Source organism: Ambystoma mexicanum, chromosome 5q (genome assembly GCF_040938575.1).
Source record: "Ambystoma mexicanum isolate Mex_15411 chromosome 5q, UKY_AmexF1_1, whole genome shotgun sequence".
NCBI lineage: Eukaryota > Metazoa > Chordata > Amphibia > Caudata > Ambystomatidae > Ambystoma > Ambystoma mexicanum.
In genome coordinates this window covers 1253015705-1253035565 of record NC_090933.1, presented here as the reverse complement: position 1 = coordinate 1253035565, position 19861 = coordinate 1253015705, and the positions used below count along the sequence as shown (strand labels likewise).

Sequence of the window (19861 nt, the reverse complement as noted above, 5' to 3'; positions counted from 1 at the left end):
TAAATGATTGAAAGTTAATTGACTAATCAGGGTTATTTCCTTTTTTACTTAACATTGTTGTTTTTAATGTATTCAGTAGCTCAGGCCCTTAAAATGGCCATTATAGCCAATATTGTTAGCCTTTTAGTGTGAAACATGTGTAGGCAAGCGTTTACAAATCAGTGTTAAATGTGATCCCGATCTCTATCAATCCAGTGGAATAGGACAGGAGAGAAGCTACTGTATATGATTAGCAAATTCTGTTTTTTTCACACAATAATAATAAAGATATGGTATTTCATTGATGTTTTAATGCATTGAATTTACCCAGATTTTTTTCATATACTTTGTGTGGGATTGTTCAGGTGCAAAGCCCTGGGTCCAGTAGCATCTTAAATACTCCTTTTGATACACCCATGGTGAAGCGCTGTATTCCTCTTAACTGTGTTTTAATGCTTTATTAACATAAATTTATTGGAAAGATAAGCGTGCATCATTGCTCCAGACATTCTTTAGTGTCACAATCACGTAGTCACTGTGTTAGGACAAGGGCTTGCCACTACATGGACATGAGGAAGAACTCTACCTGTTAAGGGACCGCAGCATCACAGGGCATTGTTGCAAATTCTTCTGGGTACTACCACAGATTGTTACTGTCCTATCCCCCATTCACGAGATTCAGCCCTGCACACCACTAATAATCCTGGAACAGGAGAGCCAGATACACATTTCATGCATTTCTGTAAATATGCACTAGGCAGTAGGGGGGGACACTCCAAGATGGTGGAGGAGGTTATTATTATTATTATTATTATTGTTGTATTTATTGAGCACAGTCCTGGCTTCAAGAAGCAACGGAGGTGTAAAGCAATACAGATACATAATGGAGCTCTTTACAGAGGTGTACAACAATACAGATGCATCATGGAATGCTTTTCAGAGGTAACAAAACAGATATACAGCATGGGGTGGGATACAGAAGAGGGGTACAGCTGTGCAGGGTGGCGGGGAGCAGAGGGGTGGCCAGCGTCTAGCGAGTCACATGACACAGGGGTTTGGTGTGATGGCCTAGGTGTTGATGCAAAATGATTTCTTGAAGAGATGGGTCTCAAGTTCTTTTCTGAATTGTAGCAGCGTGGAGGCGAGTCTGATACTGACAAGGAGGAGGATCCATAGTCTTGGGGCGTAGGCAGAGAAGGCTTGTTTTCTGGGCCTTTCCTTTTTGCAGTGGCGAATTTCAATTTTGCACATGTCCTGGCTTCTGATGGTACACTGTCCGCCCGAGATGCTTTCTCTGTAAGATAGCTGGGTGACTTCCTCTGTGCAGTGGGAGCCACTGAAGGTCGACAAGGGCCGGGGTGATGTGGGCATATTAGCGTAGACCCTTGATGAGCAGTGCGGCTGCTTATGGGATACTTCTCAGGAGCACAAAGGAGGACGATGGTAGGCTTTTGAGGCGTGCACTGCCTCCATCCAGGTGAGATCGGACTAGTGCTTGAACAGTGGATCTAAAGCTGACCGGAGGGAGGGGGGCTTGACATTTCTCAGGAGGGAGAAATTACACCAAGCTGTCTTGAGTTTTCTTAGCTATGTGTGTCTTGAAGGAGAGGTGCGTGTCGATGTGGAACCCGAGGTACTTGGCGCAGGAGGTGAGCTCAGGTGTGAATCCCTCAGAGTTCATGGTTGATAGCCTGGTATGTATATAGGTTCTTGATGCTGTGGTCCAGCGAATGCTAGATGCATGCCTAGATAAAAGAACTACAACTCCCCAATTCACCATAATAAGCTGGCCCACCTGGTTTCTGAGAAAATGGATGAGCTCAGTTTAGTTGGTTACCCTCTCTTCCTAATATCCTCTTCTGGTTTAGTTTTGAGATTGTGTTCCCCATTTATCCACTGCTGCATTCTGATCTGAGGGCTCTGTTTTGTTGGGCATGTAAGGGCATTGAAGTCGCTCAGTACATAATTGAAGAAAGGGAACCACACAGCCATAAATGTTAGAAGGGAGTTCCTCATATTCACTGTTAGTTTTTTCATGGCAAGAGTGTCCCAAACGTTGTCCAGCCACAGACTAACAGAGGGCGGCTCAGGTCTCTTCCATAAATGTAGAATCTGCATAGTGGTATTCCTCGAAATAGATATTGTTTAATCCATCCCAGAAAGTTTATTATTTAGTGTAGAAAGTGCCACCCGGTTTTAAACTTCATATTAGACGTGCCATGACTCCTGAGGAATGCGGCATCATTGACATTTTCTAAGAAACAGAGCCCTGCATTTAAAAAAAGAAAAACTCCTTGTAAGTTTTTTAATTTACAGTTCTTTGGGCCTCATAAGTTGGACATTGCAGTAAAATGCAGTGGTAATAATATGAGTTTGGCCATAAATTGGAGGTTTCAGCAGTAGCTATGCGCTGGAGGTAAATCCACCACCTTTCCACCAAATTTCGACAGAATTAACGCCGGCAGAATTAGTGCCGTGGTAATTCCGCCGAAATCCTGCATGTACTCCTATGGACTAAATGGGGACTAACACCACCACCACTAGTAATCTGGCGGTAATACCGCTGGATCAAGTGGCAGCAATGGTATTACAGTTTGGTGGTATCTCGGCAGATTTACTACTGCGATACTACCGCATTTGTATATTTTGAAAAAGTAATCCAGGATCCAAATGGTGTTTATTCTAGGTTTTTTAAGGTTGGCAAGTGGTGGTTTAGCATTCTGCTTATGCTCTGCTGTTTGTTTGCTTTCAGACCCGGAGGAATTTCTGAATCTCATCATGCATCACATCCTAGGGATCGAACCTCTGCTGAAGCTGCAGTAAGTAACATGTTTATTTTTATATCTTGGGAGAGGGGTCTAGGTTTCTTAGTCAGCCCACACTATCAGATTGTTTTGGTAGAGTGCATTGAATAGAATGTGCAATGTCAATCCATGTTCCCCTAAACTCCTCTCTTCCCAGAAATAAGCAATGTCCTAAATGGCCCATGATCATGGTACAAACCACCTACTCCCCAAACGTATATCTAATGATGCATGTAGGAAATGTATTCATGAGTGTGAGAAATCCCCAGCAGGTTTGCATCATTCAGGTACAAATATTACTTTCTCTCCCTGTGACCTTTAAATTACACATTTAAATAAAACTGTTCTCCATTCACTACCAGCCTCTTTTTAGTTGCATCAGTCTGTTAAGTTATACTTGTTGACTTAAGGTGCCTGAAAAACGTTGCAAGGCACAACCATGCCTCTAAATTAATGTACCCGCAGAGCAAATTTCATTTTCTCCAGCATGGGGTCTGGCATGGATTTACATGCTCATGAATATTTCCCGTCGTCAGGCTGGGAATCCTCGGTAATACTAATACTTGTTGACTTAAGGTGCCTGAAAAACGTTGCGAGGCACAACCATGCCTCTAAATTAATGTACCCGCAGAGCAAATTTCATTTTCTCCAGCATGGGGTCTGGCATGGATTTACATGCTCATGAATATTTCCCGTCGTCAGGCTAGGAATCCTCGGTAAAGAAAAAATCAGTATAAGTTTCGTTTCTGATCTGTCTTTCTTAGTAGTAACCAATCACTGATCTCTGGGTCATACTGCCCCCAGCCAATGACTGCCCTCTCCCTAAGCCCCTCCCCTGGCAGCCATCCTCAGATTTTTACTGCATTTTCGCGCTTTTCCAAAGAGATTTTCTCATTTTTCAGGTTTAATCGAGCCTCAAGCTCCACCGTTTCTACTTCCGATCAACAGGGACCCGTTTCGGAATTTTCTACGCCCCTCAAGGGTGAGGTTTTCGTCGAGTTACGCTTCTTGGAGGATTCCAGAAGATCTGAGGCCTACATGGACATAGCCCAGGAATAAGGGAGCTCGATGCCCGGATCCAAGCTGTTCAGGAACTGCCCTCGATGCGGATTACAGAATGTTTTCAAGGAGGTCGAGCATTCGAGATGTCTCTACAGCCTTCATGAGGAAAAGACGCACATGGAGAAGGACCGTCGTTCCCACCTCGCCAGCTGGCTGGAGAAGGGCCCAGCAGGTGAGAAGAAGAAAAGGTCAGAGCGGTCTTCTAAGTCCTGTGAGGGCGCCCCGACGACGGGGGCCCAACAGAAGGCTAAGCACTGCAAGTCCGCGGGCACCGGGAGCGCCAAAAGGTCGGGTCTTCGGCTGCCAGGCTGGGCGCGCCTTCCCCGGCACCATCAACCAAGAGCCAACGCCCTGCTTCGGGGAAGAGGAAATCCGAGAATCCGGGTAAGCTTCTGGAGAGGCCCCGGTCGATCTCGCAAGGAGCCGAGGGGGAGCGAGGCGGTGACCCTCTCCCCAAGGTGAAGGCCCCGGACGCACCTAAGGTGGTGAGGGCCCTGATTCACCCGGCAAAGGCCTCTATCGAGGGAGTCGCAGCGGCCCTGGCAAATCCGGTGGAGGCTACGCCAGTGCAGGCGACCTCGGAGCCCAGAGTTTCCCTGCCACCGTGGAGCGAATCCTCTTTCCAGCCCATCGACAAGACCCTCATGAAGACCCCGGTGGAAAAAGAGGGGGGCGCCCGGTGGCCATTACGGACACAGATTCAGCCTCTGAGGAGGAGCTGGTGGAAGCCATGAAGGGCCTCAATGAGAGGTTCGAGAAGGTACGATCCCACGGGAGAGATCCTGAAGATGTGATCGAAGAAAGCGATGGTGGCGACGATGAGGGCCCGATGGAGGAGCAGCCATCCCTCCCGTCGCAGCCATTGCCCAAGCCTCAGGACAGCTCGGTGGCCATTTTGATGGCAATCCAATCCTTATGCACGGAGATAAGGACGAGATTACCACGAACCCCGGCGGACAATCCAGAGCCAGGCCTGTCGGGAAGCCCTCCGAACAAGCGGAGGAGAGTTCACCCCGCCCCTCCCTTCGTGCCCACAAGGCCTGTGGAGCCCTCATCCCCCTCGCCGGATCCCAGAGATGACACGGTGACGGATACAGCGACAGGGATGGATGACGACGGTGGTGACGACGGGACGGACCTTCAATCACCACCCCTTCGGGCTTCTCCGCCCGACGAAATTGCCTCTTTCCATGCCATGATCGCCAGGGCATCCGAGCTCTTCCAGTTCTGCCCGGAGGAACAGAAGAAGGAAGGCTTCCTCTATCAATGGCGGGAGGCCAAGAGAAAGACGGTCCTCGCGGTACCGTTACTCGACGACATCTGGGACGAGGGACTTGCCGTCCTGAAGAACCCGTCCACGACGCCCACCAAGAGGGACCGGTACGAGAAGAAGTACCGGGTCCCCGACGCCGCCCCCTTGTGCCTCGGGGCTCAGCGAACACCGGATTCGGTCGTCTCAGCAGCGGCCAAGAAGAAAGCGGCGGGGGCGGCAGCTTCAACCTCCACTTCCCCACCGGATGGCGAGGGAAAGAAATGGGACGCCATGGGGCGACGGGTCATCTCGTCGGCAGCGACGACAATTAAGGCGGCCAACGCCTTAGCGATTGTGGCCCGTTACGACAGGGAGCTTTGGTACAATATAGCGCCCCTGCCTGACTTCTTACCAGACGACAAGAGGGCGGAGGCCCTAGAGATTCTGCAGGAAGGTGAGGTGGCGTCGGACCACGCCATAACGGTGGCAACGGACATTGCCGACACCGGGTTTCGCCAGTTGGGCAACAGTGTTTGCCTTCGACGAGGATGGCTCAAGGCGACGGACTTCCGCCAGGAATTTCAGACCAGGGTGTTGAATATGCCGTTCGACGGCAACAACCTGTTTGGGAAGGCGGTAGATGAGTCGCTCCAGGCCATTAAGACCGACACGGAAACGGCCCGAGCCCTGGGAGTCCTTCAGCAACGACGGCCCTTTCAGAGCGCCAGAGGCAGACAGGGGGCCTCCAAGGGATCCAGCGGTGGCTCCTCTACGTACCTCCAGGCAGCCCGCGCCTCGTCCCAGGAGGCCTACAGAGGTCGCGGCAAGCAGGGAGGATCTCGCCGCCGTCGTCAAGGAGGCCAAGGCGGCAAGGCCACTTCCAAGCAAGACTGAACCGGCTGTAGCGTTGGGCCCCCACCGAAGCACCCCGGTGGGAGGCCGGCTGACGAAGTTCGTCAGAGTGTGGGAGTCCATCTCCACCGACCGTTGGGTGCTGGAAGCCCTGGCCCGCGGGCCCTCGCTCGAATTCCAAAAGAAGTGTCCTCGCATTCCTCCCGTGGCCAGGAAGGACAATCACGTCCCTCAACTGCTGTTTGAGGTAAGGGCGATGCTCAAGAAGGTGCCATTGAGCTTGTCCCCAAGAGGCTACGGGGCTCCGGAGTATACTCAAGATACTTCCTCGTCAGAAAGAAGACAGGCGGTTGGCGCCCCATCCTGGACCTGCGTCGGTTAAACAAGTACATCAAGGCACAGAAGTTCAGGATGGTCACCCTCCAGCACGTGCTGGGACAGCTGGAGGAGGGTGACTTCCTATTGTCGTTGGACTTGGAGGATGCTTACTTCCACATCCCCATTCTAAAAGGACACCGAAAATTCCTCAGATTCGTAGTCCAGGGACGTCACTACCAATTCAGAGCTCTGCCGTTCGGATTGAAATCGGCACCCAGGGTGTTCACCAAGTGCCTAGCACCAGTGGCGGCGCGGCTGCGTCTGCAGGGGATCCACGTCTACCCCTACCTGAACGACTGGCTCATCCGTGCAAGGACAAGAGAACTCGCCGTCGAGCACACAGCGAGGACCGTCCGCCTACTCACGGAGCTGGGATTCGCCATCAACTACCCCAAATCCCACCTGGTTCCGTCGCAGGTGGCACTGTTTCTGGGAGCGACGCTCGATACAGTGGAGCGATTGCCGTCTCCGTCGGAAGAAAGGACGAAGGCCATTTTGGGCAAGGTGCAGCGCCTGCTAGCCACGGACGTGGCCAGGGTGAGGTCCATCAAGTCCCTTCTCGGGATGATGTCCTCATGCATCTACCTAGTCTGCCTTTGCAGACTACGGATGCGTCCGCTACAAGAGTTCCCCGACACCCGCAGGCAGCTTCGAAGACGCGATTCAGTGGTGGGGCACCCGTGCGCACCTCACGGCAGGCACGGACTTTTAGACCCCGGCGTATAAGGAGACGGTGACGACGGATGCCTCCCTGGAGGGATGGGGTGCTCACACCGGAGATCTCCACGCAAGAGTCCTTTGGTTCCCGGAGGAGAGGTCTCACCACATCAACATCCTGGAGCTCCGAGCCATCTTCTGGGCGCTCAGATCGTTGCTCCCCTCCATCAAGGGCAAGGTGGTGAGGATTTTCACCGACAACACCACCACGATGTTCTACATCCGGAAGCAGGGAGGCACCAGATCGCCAGCCCTATCCAAGGAGGCCCAAGATCTGTGGCACTGGGCCATCGCCCAGGGGATGTTTCTGGTTCCCTTCCACCTGGCAGGAATAAAAAACACCATCGCCGACTCACTCAGCAGGGAGCTGCGCTCGTGCCACGAGTGGGAACTACACCAGGATCAGGTGGATCGGCTCTGCCAACGATGGGGCAAACCCCAGATCGACCTGTTCGAGACAGCGATGAACTCCAAGTGCCAGAGGTTCGCCAGCAGGTTTCCCCAGCCGAGGAGCATGGGCGATGCTTTCTCATTCCCCTGGGACGGCCTGTTCCTGTATGCGTTCTCTCCGTTGTCGTTGCTGCTCCGACTCATCAACCAACTCAAGAGGTCCCGGTGCAGGATGATCCTCGTCGCACCGGCATGGCTGAGACAGATCTGGTTCCCGGACCTTCTGGACTTGTCAACGTCCCCACCAGTCAAGCTGTCGACGGACGCGGATCTACTCTCCAGAGAGGGAAGCGCCATCCTTCATCACGACCTGGAGTCGCTGAACTTGCAGGCTTGGCTCCTGCGGCACTAGAGTTTGGAGGGTACGATATCCCGGCTGAATGCAGAGAGGTTCTTGCAAAGGCCAGGGCGTCCTCAACACTCAAGTGCTACGGACATAAGTGGAAGAGGTTCTCTGTCTGGTGCCGGGCACAGAAGATTAACCCTCTATGGATTACGGCCCCTCAAGTTCTACCGTACCTGCTGTTGCTGGCCAAGGCGGGACTGGCTCACACCTCCATTTAGTTTCATTTGGCGGCGATCTCGCGATACACCAGAACTACAGGACGGCCGTCCTTGTGGTCTCATCGCCTGGTGAAGGAATTTATGAAGGGACTGTTCCGGTCGTTCCCGCTGGTGAAGGCTCCGGCCCCCGGTGTGGGAACTCAACGTGGTGCTGACCAGGCTCATGGGGGCGCCATTCGAGCCGATGCATTCTGCACTGTTGAAGTTCCTGTCGTGGAAAACAGCATTTCTTGTGGCCATCACCTCCGCACGACGAGTGGGAGAGATCCAGGCCCTATCCTGCAAGCCCCCATACTTGACTTTTCACGACACGAGGGTGGTGCTGAAGACACACCCCTCTTTCATGCCCAAGGTGCCGTCGGACTTCCATCTCAACGAGCCCTTGGTGTTACCAGTTTTCTTCCCGTCGCCTTCGTCGCCGCCCGAGAGGACTTTGCACTTGCTGGATGTAGCTAGAGCGCTGAAGTTCTACGTGGACCGCACGAAGAGTTTTCGGAAGACATCACACCTGTTTGTGAACTTTGGACCTGTGAACCAAGGGAAGGCTCTCTCGAAGGCTTCCATTTCCAGATGGCTCTCCGGCTGCATCATGCACTGTCACCGGTTGGCAAACCGACTGCTGCCCGGCCGTCCGAGAGCCCATTCGACCAGAGCGATTGCTGCTACTACGGCGTTCCTGTCTGGTGTGCCCCTGCTGGACATCTGCAGGGCTGCTACGTGGAGGTCGACGCACACCTTCACGAGATTCTACTGCGTCGATCAGGACTCCAGGGAGGAGTCCAGGGTCGGCCAAGCAGTGCTGCGCAACCTGTTCACCTGAAGGTGGGCCTGGTGAGGAGGTAAGAGTTGCTTAATGTTGAGTGTATGTAATGCTTAATGTTGATCCTTTGGCGTCTCCCGTGGTTGTGCATATGTATACTGCTATGTATTCTTATATTGATGAGCATGTGAACTCATGCCAGACCCCATGCTGGAGAAGGAACAAGTTACTTACCTGTAACTATTGTTCTCCAGCATGGGTCTGGCATGGATTCACATAAGAATCCTCCCGCCTTCCCCTCTGCGGCTCTTCACTTGGTCATACTGCCACTCCACGTGCTACCAAATCTGAGAATGGCTGCACTGTTTGGTTCATGTGACGCGTTTTCCTCTCAAAGGTGGACTTCATTGAAATGCGAGCGCTGAATTTCAGGGGTTTTGTTGCATTTAATCTGATCACCTTAACAAATGGTTTTTCACTGGATTTCAAGGGTTGTGCTGTACCTTAGTTTCCTCGGGACCCACAAGTCATGGCCTTCTGCCATGGCCAGTGGCCACAGCCAGACATGTTGCATAGTTTCTAGAGGTCTCACCAGTTAGGGCCTTTGGCAATGCACGTGATTCAACAATATCTTTCTTTTGAGCCCATTAAACATGACCACTGGCCATGTCACACCATTAATTTGTTACCAGCCACCCATTTCCCCCTGCCCAGTATATATAGGCACTGCAGATGTTAAATCTTTTTTTCTAACTACTCATTCCTGTGATAATTTCACCTAATCATTTCCAATGACAGAATTTCCTATGGTAGAGTGAATACATAAACAAAAGACTTTTGAGTCACTTTCTGATGTCGAGAACATTATTCGACTCTGTAAGGTCATGGTGAAGTTAATTCCAAAGTGATGGCATCCTCCTCCAAATATCCAAATAGCGTTTTAAGTTCTTTCATGTACGGCTTCTCCCAGTATTATTACAGGACTCCCTCTCATCGGGCAAAATAAAATGATTCCTTTTATTTCTGAAAAGCCTCTCTGTCTCTTTGCTCCAAAGCTCCAAGGCTGATATATATAAAGGTTTTAAGGAACAGGCTGAACCTCCATATTTCGGTCTAATATTTTAAAAACTTCTGTTTGGATTTACCCCAAACCAGTCACGGAAATTAAGTCAATGCTATTAGCCCAGATTGTGTATTTGGCCCAAATCTGCCAAGCAGTTTTCACACTACGGCGGTTCAAAAACTGCACTTTTTCTCTATGGGAAAATTAATGGAAGTAGGCAAAAACTGTGTTTTTATGGGGTTAATTTTAAACTGTTTTATTTTGTTCCCAACATTTCTCCAGTTTGGCGGGGGGCCTTGGCAAATCTTTTGTTTAGCATATTTCATCCCAATCCATCAGGCAAGTCAAACATCAGCCTCTCTCAGCCTCTCTGCTACAAAGCACCAAGACCGATATAAAGGTTTTAAGGAGCAGGCTGTACTCCTTTTTCTGTCGAATATTTTAAACGCTACTGGATGGATTTACCTCAAACCAGTCAAAGAAGTTACATCAACACTTTGTGCCTAAGTTGTTTGTTATTTGTTCCAAATCTGCCATGCGGTTTTCACGCTACGGCTGTTCACAAATTGCACTTCTTCAATATAGGAAAATTAATGGGCTGAAAACAGTGGTGTGTTACCTTTATAACTTTTTCATTTTAGAATGTATTTTTCTTAAAGTTTGTAGTTTGGAGGGGTGGGGGCATTGACAAAAGTTTTGTTTTGAAAATGTCCTCCAAATACATCCAACCGTTATTAGCAATAGGATTTTGGGGAAAAAATGGGTGCTTTATCATTTCTGAAAAGCCTAACAGCCTCTCTGCTGCAAAGCACTATGGGAGATATAGGAATGTTACAGGTTGCAGGGAGGGCACCCCTTTCCCGTCAAATATTTTAAAACCTGATGGAATAACTCCAAACCTATTCCAGAAATTGGCAAGTTTTTTGTTTGGTCCAATTCTGTCCAGCGGTGGGGAAAATGAATGGGAGTAGGCTCAAAACAGCATTTTTCTGCTTTCTAAATACCCTTTTCATTTTTTAACAAATTTTTCCCAAAATGTCCACTCTGGGTGGGCCCGTGACAAGCTTAGTACTTGGAAAATGTTAGCAATAGATTTTTCAGATTTGCCATGGATCTAAGAGATATATTTCTGAGGCTTGTGGAATCTGCTTAGATGACATGCTGTGCATAGGCCGACGTCTAGTTGAAGCTGCAGAGTATTAGTTTGTTTTTCGAAACTCGAAAAGGGGCGTCGAACTAGGGCGTGCCAGTAATATTATCCCTAGTGTGACGTCCACTGTACCCATGATCCCTCACGCATGTAGGACCCTCAGATTGTATTTTTTTCTGACATGAGGTAGCATGATGAGTAGCGCGAGTACAGAGTATCCAAGCAGATAAGATAGATAAGACTACAAGCATCCATGCGCCTTCTCTCAGAGGGGAGGAAGGCTGGACACATGTGAATCTAAGCAGATACAAGCATCAGAAATATGATAACGATGAGTAATGTATATCTTCTGAGGCTTGTGGCATCTGCTTAGATCACATGCTGTGGATTAGCAAGCAGTGTTAGAAGAAGGAGGTGGGATGTGAGAAGGGTCATGAGCGAACAAATGTTTTAGAACCGCTTGTCCCACTTGACATGCCAAAAATACTATCCCTAGTGTGACGTCCACTGTACCCATGATCCCTCACGCGTGTGGGACCATCAGATTGTTTTTTTCTGGCATACTTGTCTGAAGCATTTACGCGGAGTCCCTTGGCTTTAAGCCATTTATATTAGAATTACAAATATTCCCGTTCTCCAACTCTATGTCGAAGATCGTTGAAGATCGACATTGGTACTCGAGACCGAGGAAGAACAGCCGTCGAGACTACACAACGGAATTTGGGCCTCGGAAAGCCTCTGGCCTCGGTCCGGGCCTCAGAAGGCCTCTGGCCACGGCACTGTGCAAGTAGGGAGAGTGGGCGGTGGTCACACACACACACACACTCATTTCCTACTTATACCCGCACGCTGCCAATTAGGCACATATGGAGAGTACTCCCTTTAAATTCGGCCCAAAGTGTAACCGTAAGTTTCCCTGGTTAGACAAACACAATACGTTTAAGTTGTGTCTCCCACGGGACCATCCTGAGGCCAATTGTAGAGCCTGTAAGCTCTTCAAAGCCAAGACACTCAAGGACCGCTCGACGAAGCTCTTGGCCCACTACGCCAGGCAGCTAGAGGCCATGGACACAGTGGGTTCCTTCAGCGATGGCAGCATCGTCAACTTATCGGACGGCGAGGGCACAGGGGTGTCGTCAGGCACCCACGCGCAAGCCCCCGAACGTTTAAGTTGTGTCTCCCACGGGACCATCCTGAGGCCAATTGTAGAGCCTGTAAGCTCTTCAAAGCCAAGACACTCAAGGACCGCTCGACGAAGCTCTTGGCCCACTACGCCAGGCAGCTAGAGGCCATGGACACAGTGGGTTCCTTCAGCGATGGCAGCATCGTCAACTTATCGGACGGCGAGGGCACAGGGGTGTCGTCAGGCACCCACGCGCAAGCCCCCGAACCTTGGAGAACTGACCGGCGGGTCAGTTATGGGGACAACCCCCGGCAGCAAGGGCGCAATACACACCTTTTCCACCAAGCACACTAACCCCAGCCGAGACTCGACGCGTACGTCGAGCGATCGGCAAAAGAAGGCACTGAGAGAGCGGTCCGCAGATTCGGTGTCTTCTGGGCGTTCCAGGTCACGGTCGCCTCACGACACACAACAACCGTCCACAGTTGCAAAGGGTGCCACGTTAACAAAAGTAATTGAGGCCCGGCCGTCAGAAGACAAATCCGACCTCTTGCCCCAGGTAGCACGTTCGACGTCTACTTCTGTAGCACATTCGACGTCTGCTTCCGAGATTCAACGGCCATCTTCCAAGACTCCTGAATCTTGTGACACCACCTCCGAATCTCGACGCCAAGTATCGAAACATTCAGAGAACCCTAAAGGTTCAGGGAAACAGTCCTCCAGCCATGGGAAAGGGAAAAAACAGCATAAGAAAACCTCAGAACATCAGGTTCAGAAGGAAAAACACAAGGAAAAGTCCAAGGTCCCTGACGCTGTCACCAAGCCAAATATTGTTCCTCCCTCTGCTCAGGATATGGGCATGGAGGAAGAAAATGAAGATCCTGTAGTCATCCCTAGTTCAAAACATTGGAGTTCTGACGACATTGATAGGCCAATGAGAAAAATGTCATTTATGGCAGACTTCTATGAGAAGGACCCCAATTATTTAGCACTCCAGCTACCTCTGCTCCTTCATTATCCAAAGACCCTCAACCTCCTACTAAAAGGCCCCGTTCTGAAACTCCAGCTCAGGGTCTGATTTCAGAACCTTCTTTAATTCAGCCTTACCAACTATATAGTGAAGAGTCAGATATACAAATGCTGGAAGAACAGACGGGTCGATTACTATGGGGATGATGAGGACCAGGAAGAGGAAGAGGAAGACGAGGCAGAGGCCTATAGTCTTGACTCCCCTATTCCCAAGGATCTCACACTGAATGACTCACCAGTTGATAATCAACCTTTACTAAATGAGGTATTAGCTAAAGCTGCAGCCCATTTCCAAATTGACACACGGTGTTCCAGAAGAGAGAGATTTTGCAGAACAAATTCTAGGGGACAGGAAATCCATTGCCCAAGCTATCCCCATGTTAAAATCAATCCAACGCAGAATCAATCCTTCTCTAGTGACCCCTAATCTTACTCGGACAGTCAATCCACGAGTAGAATAATTATTTAAAGCCGCTCCCTCTGATCCATTATATATAAGGGTCCAGTTAAAACCTGACTCATTGGTAGTAACAACCACCAGAAAAAGGGCGTGAACACCACTAGCTTCTTCTGAAGCACCCCCCGACAAAGAGAGCAAGAGAATATATGCTCTGGCATCCACGTCAGCATACCAAGCACGCATTGCCAAAACCACCACTCTGTTAGAAAGCTACAACTGTCACCAATGGGAACAGGTAGCTGCCCTCATTGCCTCTGCACCCGAACCTCTGAAGAGCCAATTGGCCCAAATTGCATCAGAGGGGAGATCAGTGTCTGGATGCATTCTTAAAGCAAACTTCGATGCAGCAGATAATGCAGGGAGATTAATAGCAGAGGGCACAGTGATTGAATGCCATGCATGGCTATGTCAATCAGGTTTTAAGCCCGAGACCCAAGCCAACCTCATAGACCTGCCAATAGAAACAAATGTCCTATTTGGGAAAGCAGTGGAGGAAGCACTGAAAATAGCTAAGGACGAATACGAAACATTAAAGTCCCTCGGCCAGCTAACAAATAAGCCCTCAGGTCAAAGGGTAAATAACAATCATTTTCGTCGCTTTCGCGGCCAAAACTCCCAAAGAGGGTCCAATTACTATCAGGGTCAAGGATCTTCATGGGCAGCAATCAGCAGGCTACCCAAGGCTTCACTAGAGGTCAACGCAGGGCCTGCGGTACATGGAGAGGCAGCCCAGGTAGAGGAGCTATGCCTCCCAATAAACAGCAGTGACGTTCTGCTCCGGGTCCCTTCCCATGCATCCCCAGCAGGGGGGCGCATTTCCATCTTCACCCATGCATGGCAAGGGATCACTTCGGACAGATGGGTGCTGTCCACAGTGTCCGCGGGATACTGTATAGAGCTACTGGAACGCCCCTGCAACCATCCTCCAAGACAGAAGATACACTCCTTGGAGCGCCAAAAGATCCTCCTCAAGGAGATCATCGTCTTCTTGCAAAGGACACAATAGAACTCGTCCCGGGCAACCAGGTAAACAAGGGTATTTATTCAACTTACTTCCTTGTGCCAAAAAAAAGATCTAACAATGCGCCCAGTATTAGACTTGCGCCCTGCAAACAAGTATGTCAAGCCACAAAAATTCAGCATGACTACACTCCAGGAAGTAATCCCCCTTCTAAAAAGAGGGGATTACATGGCAACATTGGATATGAAAGATGCCTATTTTCATATTTCCATGTTCCGAGCGCACAGGAGATTCTTGCGTTTCAAGGTAGGAAGCCAGCACTACCAGTTCAAAGTGCTGCCCTTTGGGATATCCTCGGCTCCAAGGGTATTCACCAAGGTACTGGCGGTGGTGGCAGCTCACCTACAAAGGGATCCCGGTGTACCCTTACCTGGACGACTGGCTCATCACAGGGGAAACCCCCGTAATTTGCAAATCAAATATTCAAAGAACAATCAACCTCCTCTTCCAATTGGGCTTCTCAATCAACGAGAAAAAATCAAGCCAGGTGCCAAGTCCCTCAAAACAGTTCCTAGGAGCAGTTCTAGACACCCAAGAGGGGTTGGCCTTTCCATCAGAGGAAAGAATTCAGAATCTGTTACTGCAAATTTCTCAGTATCAGTCCGCTCGCCAGATAAGGGTGCGCAAAGCGATGTGTTTGCTAGGCATGATGGCATCTTGCATTTACCTGGCTCCCCACGCGCGACTGCGCATGTGACCCATGCAGGAATGGTTGGCGAAACAATGGTCTCAGGCAAGTGGTCAGTGGGACGATCTAGTGGTTGTTTCACCAATACTAGTACAAAGTCTTGGCTGGTGGACAAGAGAGAATCTTATAAAGGGGAAACTCTTTTACGATCAAGATATACAAGCCGTCGTCACAACAGACACATCCCTGGCAGGGTGGGGAGCTCACCACCTTCACCACACAACTCAGGGTCTTTGGTCTCACACAGTGGCTCAGAATCACATACATCTGCTAGAACTTCTGGCAGTCTTCAGAGCGCTTCAGGCATTCGAACCCCTCCTTTCCAACCTGTCAGTGCAGATCCTAACAGACAGCACGACGGCAATGTTTTACTTAAACAAACAAGGGGGCACTTGTTCGCCAAATCTGTCCAAGCTTGCCCAGAAAATTTGGAAGTGGGCACTCAGACGGAACATTTACCTGTCATCCCAACATGTTCCAGGGGATCTCAATTCACTAGCGGACGCAGAGATCCCCTCCCAGAGGAACACGAATGGCGACTACACGAAGAAGTCGTAGAAGATCTCTTCTCTCAGTGGGGTTTCCCCACTATAGATCTATTTGCCACAAACGAAAACAGACAATGCCCAGACTTCGCATCCAGGTTCCCCCAGCCAGGCTCCAAGGGGAACCTTCTATGGATGAATTGGTCAGGGATGTTTGCCTACGCTTTTCCACCAACTCCTCTGATGAGGAAGGTGATCAACAAGATACACAGGGAATCGTTAACGCTCATCATAGTTGCTCCTATGTGGGCAAGACAACCATGGTTTCCACACCTGCACAGACTAGCAGTGTGCGACCCCATCAAACTCCCGTGCTGGTACAATCTACTCTCACGGCACGAGGGACAAACAGTGCATCATCAACTCAACTCGATGAACTTGGCAGCCTGGCTCCTGAAGTCATAGAGTTCGGGCATCTCAATTTACCCCAGAGATGCATGGACATCTTAGAGTCTAGAAAACCTAACACAAGGCACTGTTACTTTGATAAGTAGAAAAGATGTGTTATTTGCTGCCAGAATACGCAAATCAACCCAGTTGATTGTACTCCTTCCAATGTTGTCACCTATATGCTTCACTTACTCGATGCAGGGTTAGTGTTTAACTCACTTAAAGTGCTCCTGGCAGCTTTATCGGCCTACACCACTTCCCATAACAAGGTGTCATGGTGGAAAGTGACAGTTGTCAAAGCATTTATGGAAGGGGTAAAGAGACTCCACCCTCCAATTTCTAACCCACCACCAGGTTTGGACTTTAATGTGGTGCTTGCTAAACTCATGGGACCTCCCTTTGAACCCATGCATAAAGCTAGTCTCAAACACCCGACTTACAAAACAGCCTTCTTAGTAGCCATTACATCCATAAGAAGGGTCAGTGAAATTCAGGCTCTGTCAGTGCAGGATCCTTTTTTTACCATTCATAAGGATAAACTGGTTTTACGCACTCACCCTAGGTTTTCACCTAAGTTAATTTCAAAATTCCATGTTAACCAGTCCATTAAGCTACCGGCCTTCTTCCAAGAACTCTGCTGAGGTGAAACTCCACACACTAGATGTGAGGAGAACGGTCCTCTACTACGTGGACGAGACCAGACCGCTAAGGAAAACAGATCAACTGTTTGCCTCTGTAGCTCTAGGCAGAGAAGGAGATCGCATCTCTAAAGGTGCTATCTCTAAATGGATAGTCAGATGTATCCAACTGTGCTACTCCCTTTCAGATAAAACACTGCCTTTTACGCCAAGGGCCCACTCTACAAGAGGTACTGGGGCCACTCCGGCTTTCATTGCAAATGTACCCCTAGACACCATTTGCAAAGCAGCTACATGGAGCTCTATTCACACCTTTACTCAGCACTACTGCATTGACACTAATTCCTAGACAGATACTCAAGTGGGACAAGCGGTTCTAAAACATTTGTTCGCTCATGACCCTTCTCACATCCCACCTCCGTCTTCTAACACTGCTCGCTAATCCACAGCATGTGATCTAAGCAGATTCCACAAGCCTCAGAAGGTATACATTACTCACTGTAATCGTATTTCTGATGCTTGTATCTGCTTAGATTCACATGCGCCCACCCTCCCTCCCCTCTGAGAGAAGGCGCATGGATGCTTGTAGTCTTATCTATCTTATCTGCTTGGATACTCTGTACTCGCACTACTCCTCATGCTACCTCATGTCAGAAAAAAATACAATCTGAGGGATCATGAGTACAGTGGACGTCACACTAGGGATAGCATTACTGGCACGCCCTAGTTTGACGCCCCTTTTCGAGTTTCGAAAAACAAACTAATATTCTGCAGCTTCAACTAGATGTCGGCCTATGCACAGCATGTGAATCTTCAGCAGATACAAGCATCAGAAATACGACGGTGAATAATGTATCATATATATATATATATTTCTGATGTTTGTTAATCTGCTTAGAATCACATGCTGTGCATAGGTCCGACATCCAGTGGTCACTGCGGAGTATTGCATTTTGTTTTTCGTAGTCGAAAAGGGACGTCGACAAGGCGTGTCTGAAACACTATCCCTATAGTGACGTGCGTTGTACCCACAATCCCTCATGCGTCGAGGTCCCTCAGATTGTTTTTTTCCGCCCAGCTTCTGATCGCCTTTACGCGGAGCTCCTCGAGAGACATTGCAGATTTCATCTCCTCGACCTTTGGTCGTTTTCCTATTAATATATAAAACACATAGATCCCTCCCTCGACGCAGTTGTGAAGCTGTTCTCCGCCGAGCAAGATCTTCGACGGAGGGGACGAGCGGAGGAGATCCTTCGGCGTTGCCGAACACGTGGCCTGGCCTCGCAGGCCATATACAGTAGGGAGAGTGGGGTCGTGGGACATCTCTGGTTCTTTCTGAGAATGCCTTTCCTTTTCCCCTTCCTTTCCCTTGGGGTGGTTATCACGATTTATTGCCTCGGCTATGGAGAGGACACCCTTTAGGTTTTGCCCGCTTTGCAAGGGCATGTTTACTTGGAAGGACAAGCATTCACGGTGTAACCGCTGCTTGCCCCTCGATCACAAAGAGGAGAGTTGCACGGCTTGTCGGCTTCTTAAGCCAAAGACCGTAGGGTCAAGAGGTGGGCGGCCTACGCTATGTCGAAGGCCGATGGTTCACCCGCCGCTGCTACCACCGACAGTGACGAGGAACGTGATAACACGACCTCCGCTACGGAAGTCGAAAACCCCTCTAAAGAGTGCTCGCGCGCTTTGTCGTCTGTCCCCGGCCCCGACGGGCTCGGCTCACGCCCTGCTTATGGGGATGAACACCCCGGCGACATTGACGCACACAAGAACACACATAAGCACACAACCCACGGCTCTTCTTCGTCGAAGACGAAGAGAGCATCAGCGCCCAAGGAGACGCAGGTTCCACCGGCGGCCTCCTCGGACCGTTCGGGTTCGAAGCCCCTCTGGCAACCGCAGCCGCGACCAGCGACTGGGCTTTCGGCAAATAAGGGCGCCGCCCCCAAATCATCGGCCGGCGCGCATCAGCAGAAAGCGCATGCCGCCGTAGAGCGATCGACACCCGTAACGTCGAAACCACAGCCCTCCGCTGACAAACGAGTCGCGTCGAGACGAAAGACACGTCGAGCGCTACGCAGAGGTCGAAAGACACGCCGAAAAAGCCCGAAGAAAGGCAGGGACTACCCCCTTCAGTCGGGGGGACACCCAGCACACCGGAAGGCTTTTCGGAGGGCGACGGGACACTTTCCTCGACGCTATGGGAGAGGTCGAGCCGTTTTCAGCTAGATGACACTGCTTTTCCCCCGCTAGACTGCTCAGGGGTACCCCATGAAACCATGGAAAGGCTCCATCTCTGTATGGAGAGAATGGAGAGGTTTATGAATACCCAGAACCCTCACACTCCCAAGAGAACAAGAGAAGGGCCTCAGGAGGACCCCAGGGCCAAATATCCGAGACTAGTCAATCCCCAGCAAGACACAGCCTCAGACTTCCATAATGTGTATGACCTCACTGGGGAGGAACATTACTTAGAGGAGGAGGATGATTTTATGGACGACGAAGAGGGACAGAACCAGGAGGAAGGTCTGGAAGACAGCCCAGACATTATAGGAGAAGGCTTCGGAGAAAATCCAGAAGAAGGACCTTCGCACCCCTGGCAATCCCCATCAGTATATTCCGACACTGATGTCCTGAACCTAAATCCTCCTGACAATTCACCTGTTAGGAACACGTCTCCCATTGACGATCAGCCCACATTCAATGCCCTGTTGCGCAGAGCAGCAGCACATTTCGAACTGGACACTGGGGAGCTCTCTCCTGAATTAGACTTTGTGGAAAGAGTAATTAAGGAGAAACCCCCGGTCAGCCAGACCATTCCCCTCCTCGCTTCAGTGAAGAGAAGAATCATCCCTTCGCTGTCCACTCCCGCATTAATCAGAGGGGTCAATCCAAGAATTGAAAAACTTTTCACTCCTTCACCCTCAGACCCG

At 50.0% G+C, this 19861-nt stretch overlaps 1 protein-coding gene across 3 annotated transcripts in view; it reads left to right on the top strand.

Annotated features, from left to right (window-relative positions):
- Positions 1 to 19861, top strand: part of LOC138497986 (ubiquitin carboxyl-terminal hydrolase CYLD-like) — a 1189455-nt gene that overhangs the window by 878080 nt on the left and 291514 nt on the right. For all 3 annotated transcript variants that reach the window (XM_069621757.1, XM_069621758.1, XM_069621759.1), the window contains exon 10: positions 2732 to 2798. In XM_069621757.1, coding sequence (XP_069477858.1) covers positions 2732 to 2798 — 67 coding nt within the window. The remainder of the gene's footprint in view (positions 1 to 2731; positions 2799 to 19861) is intronic.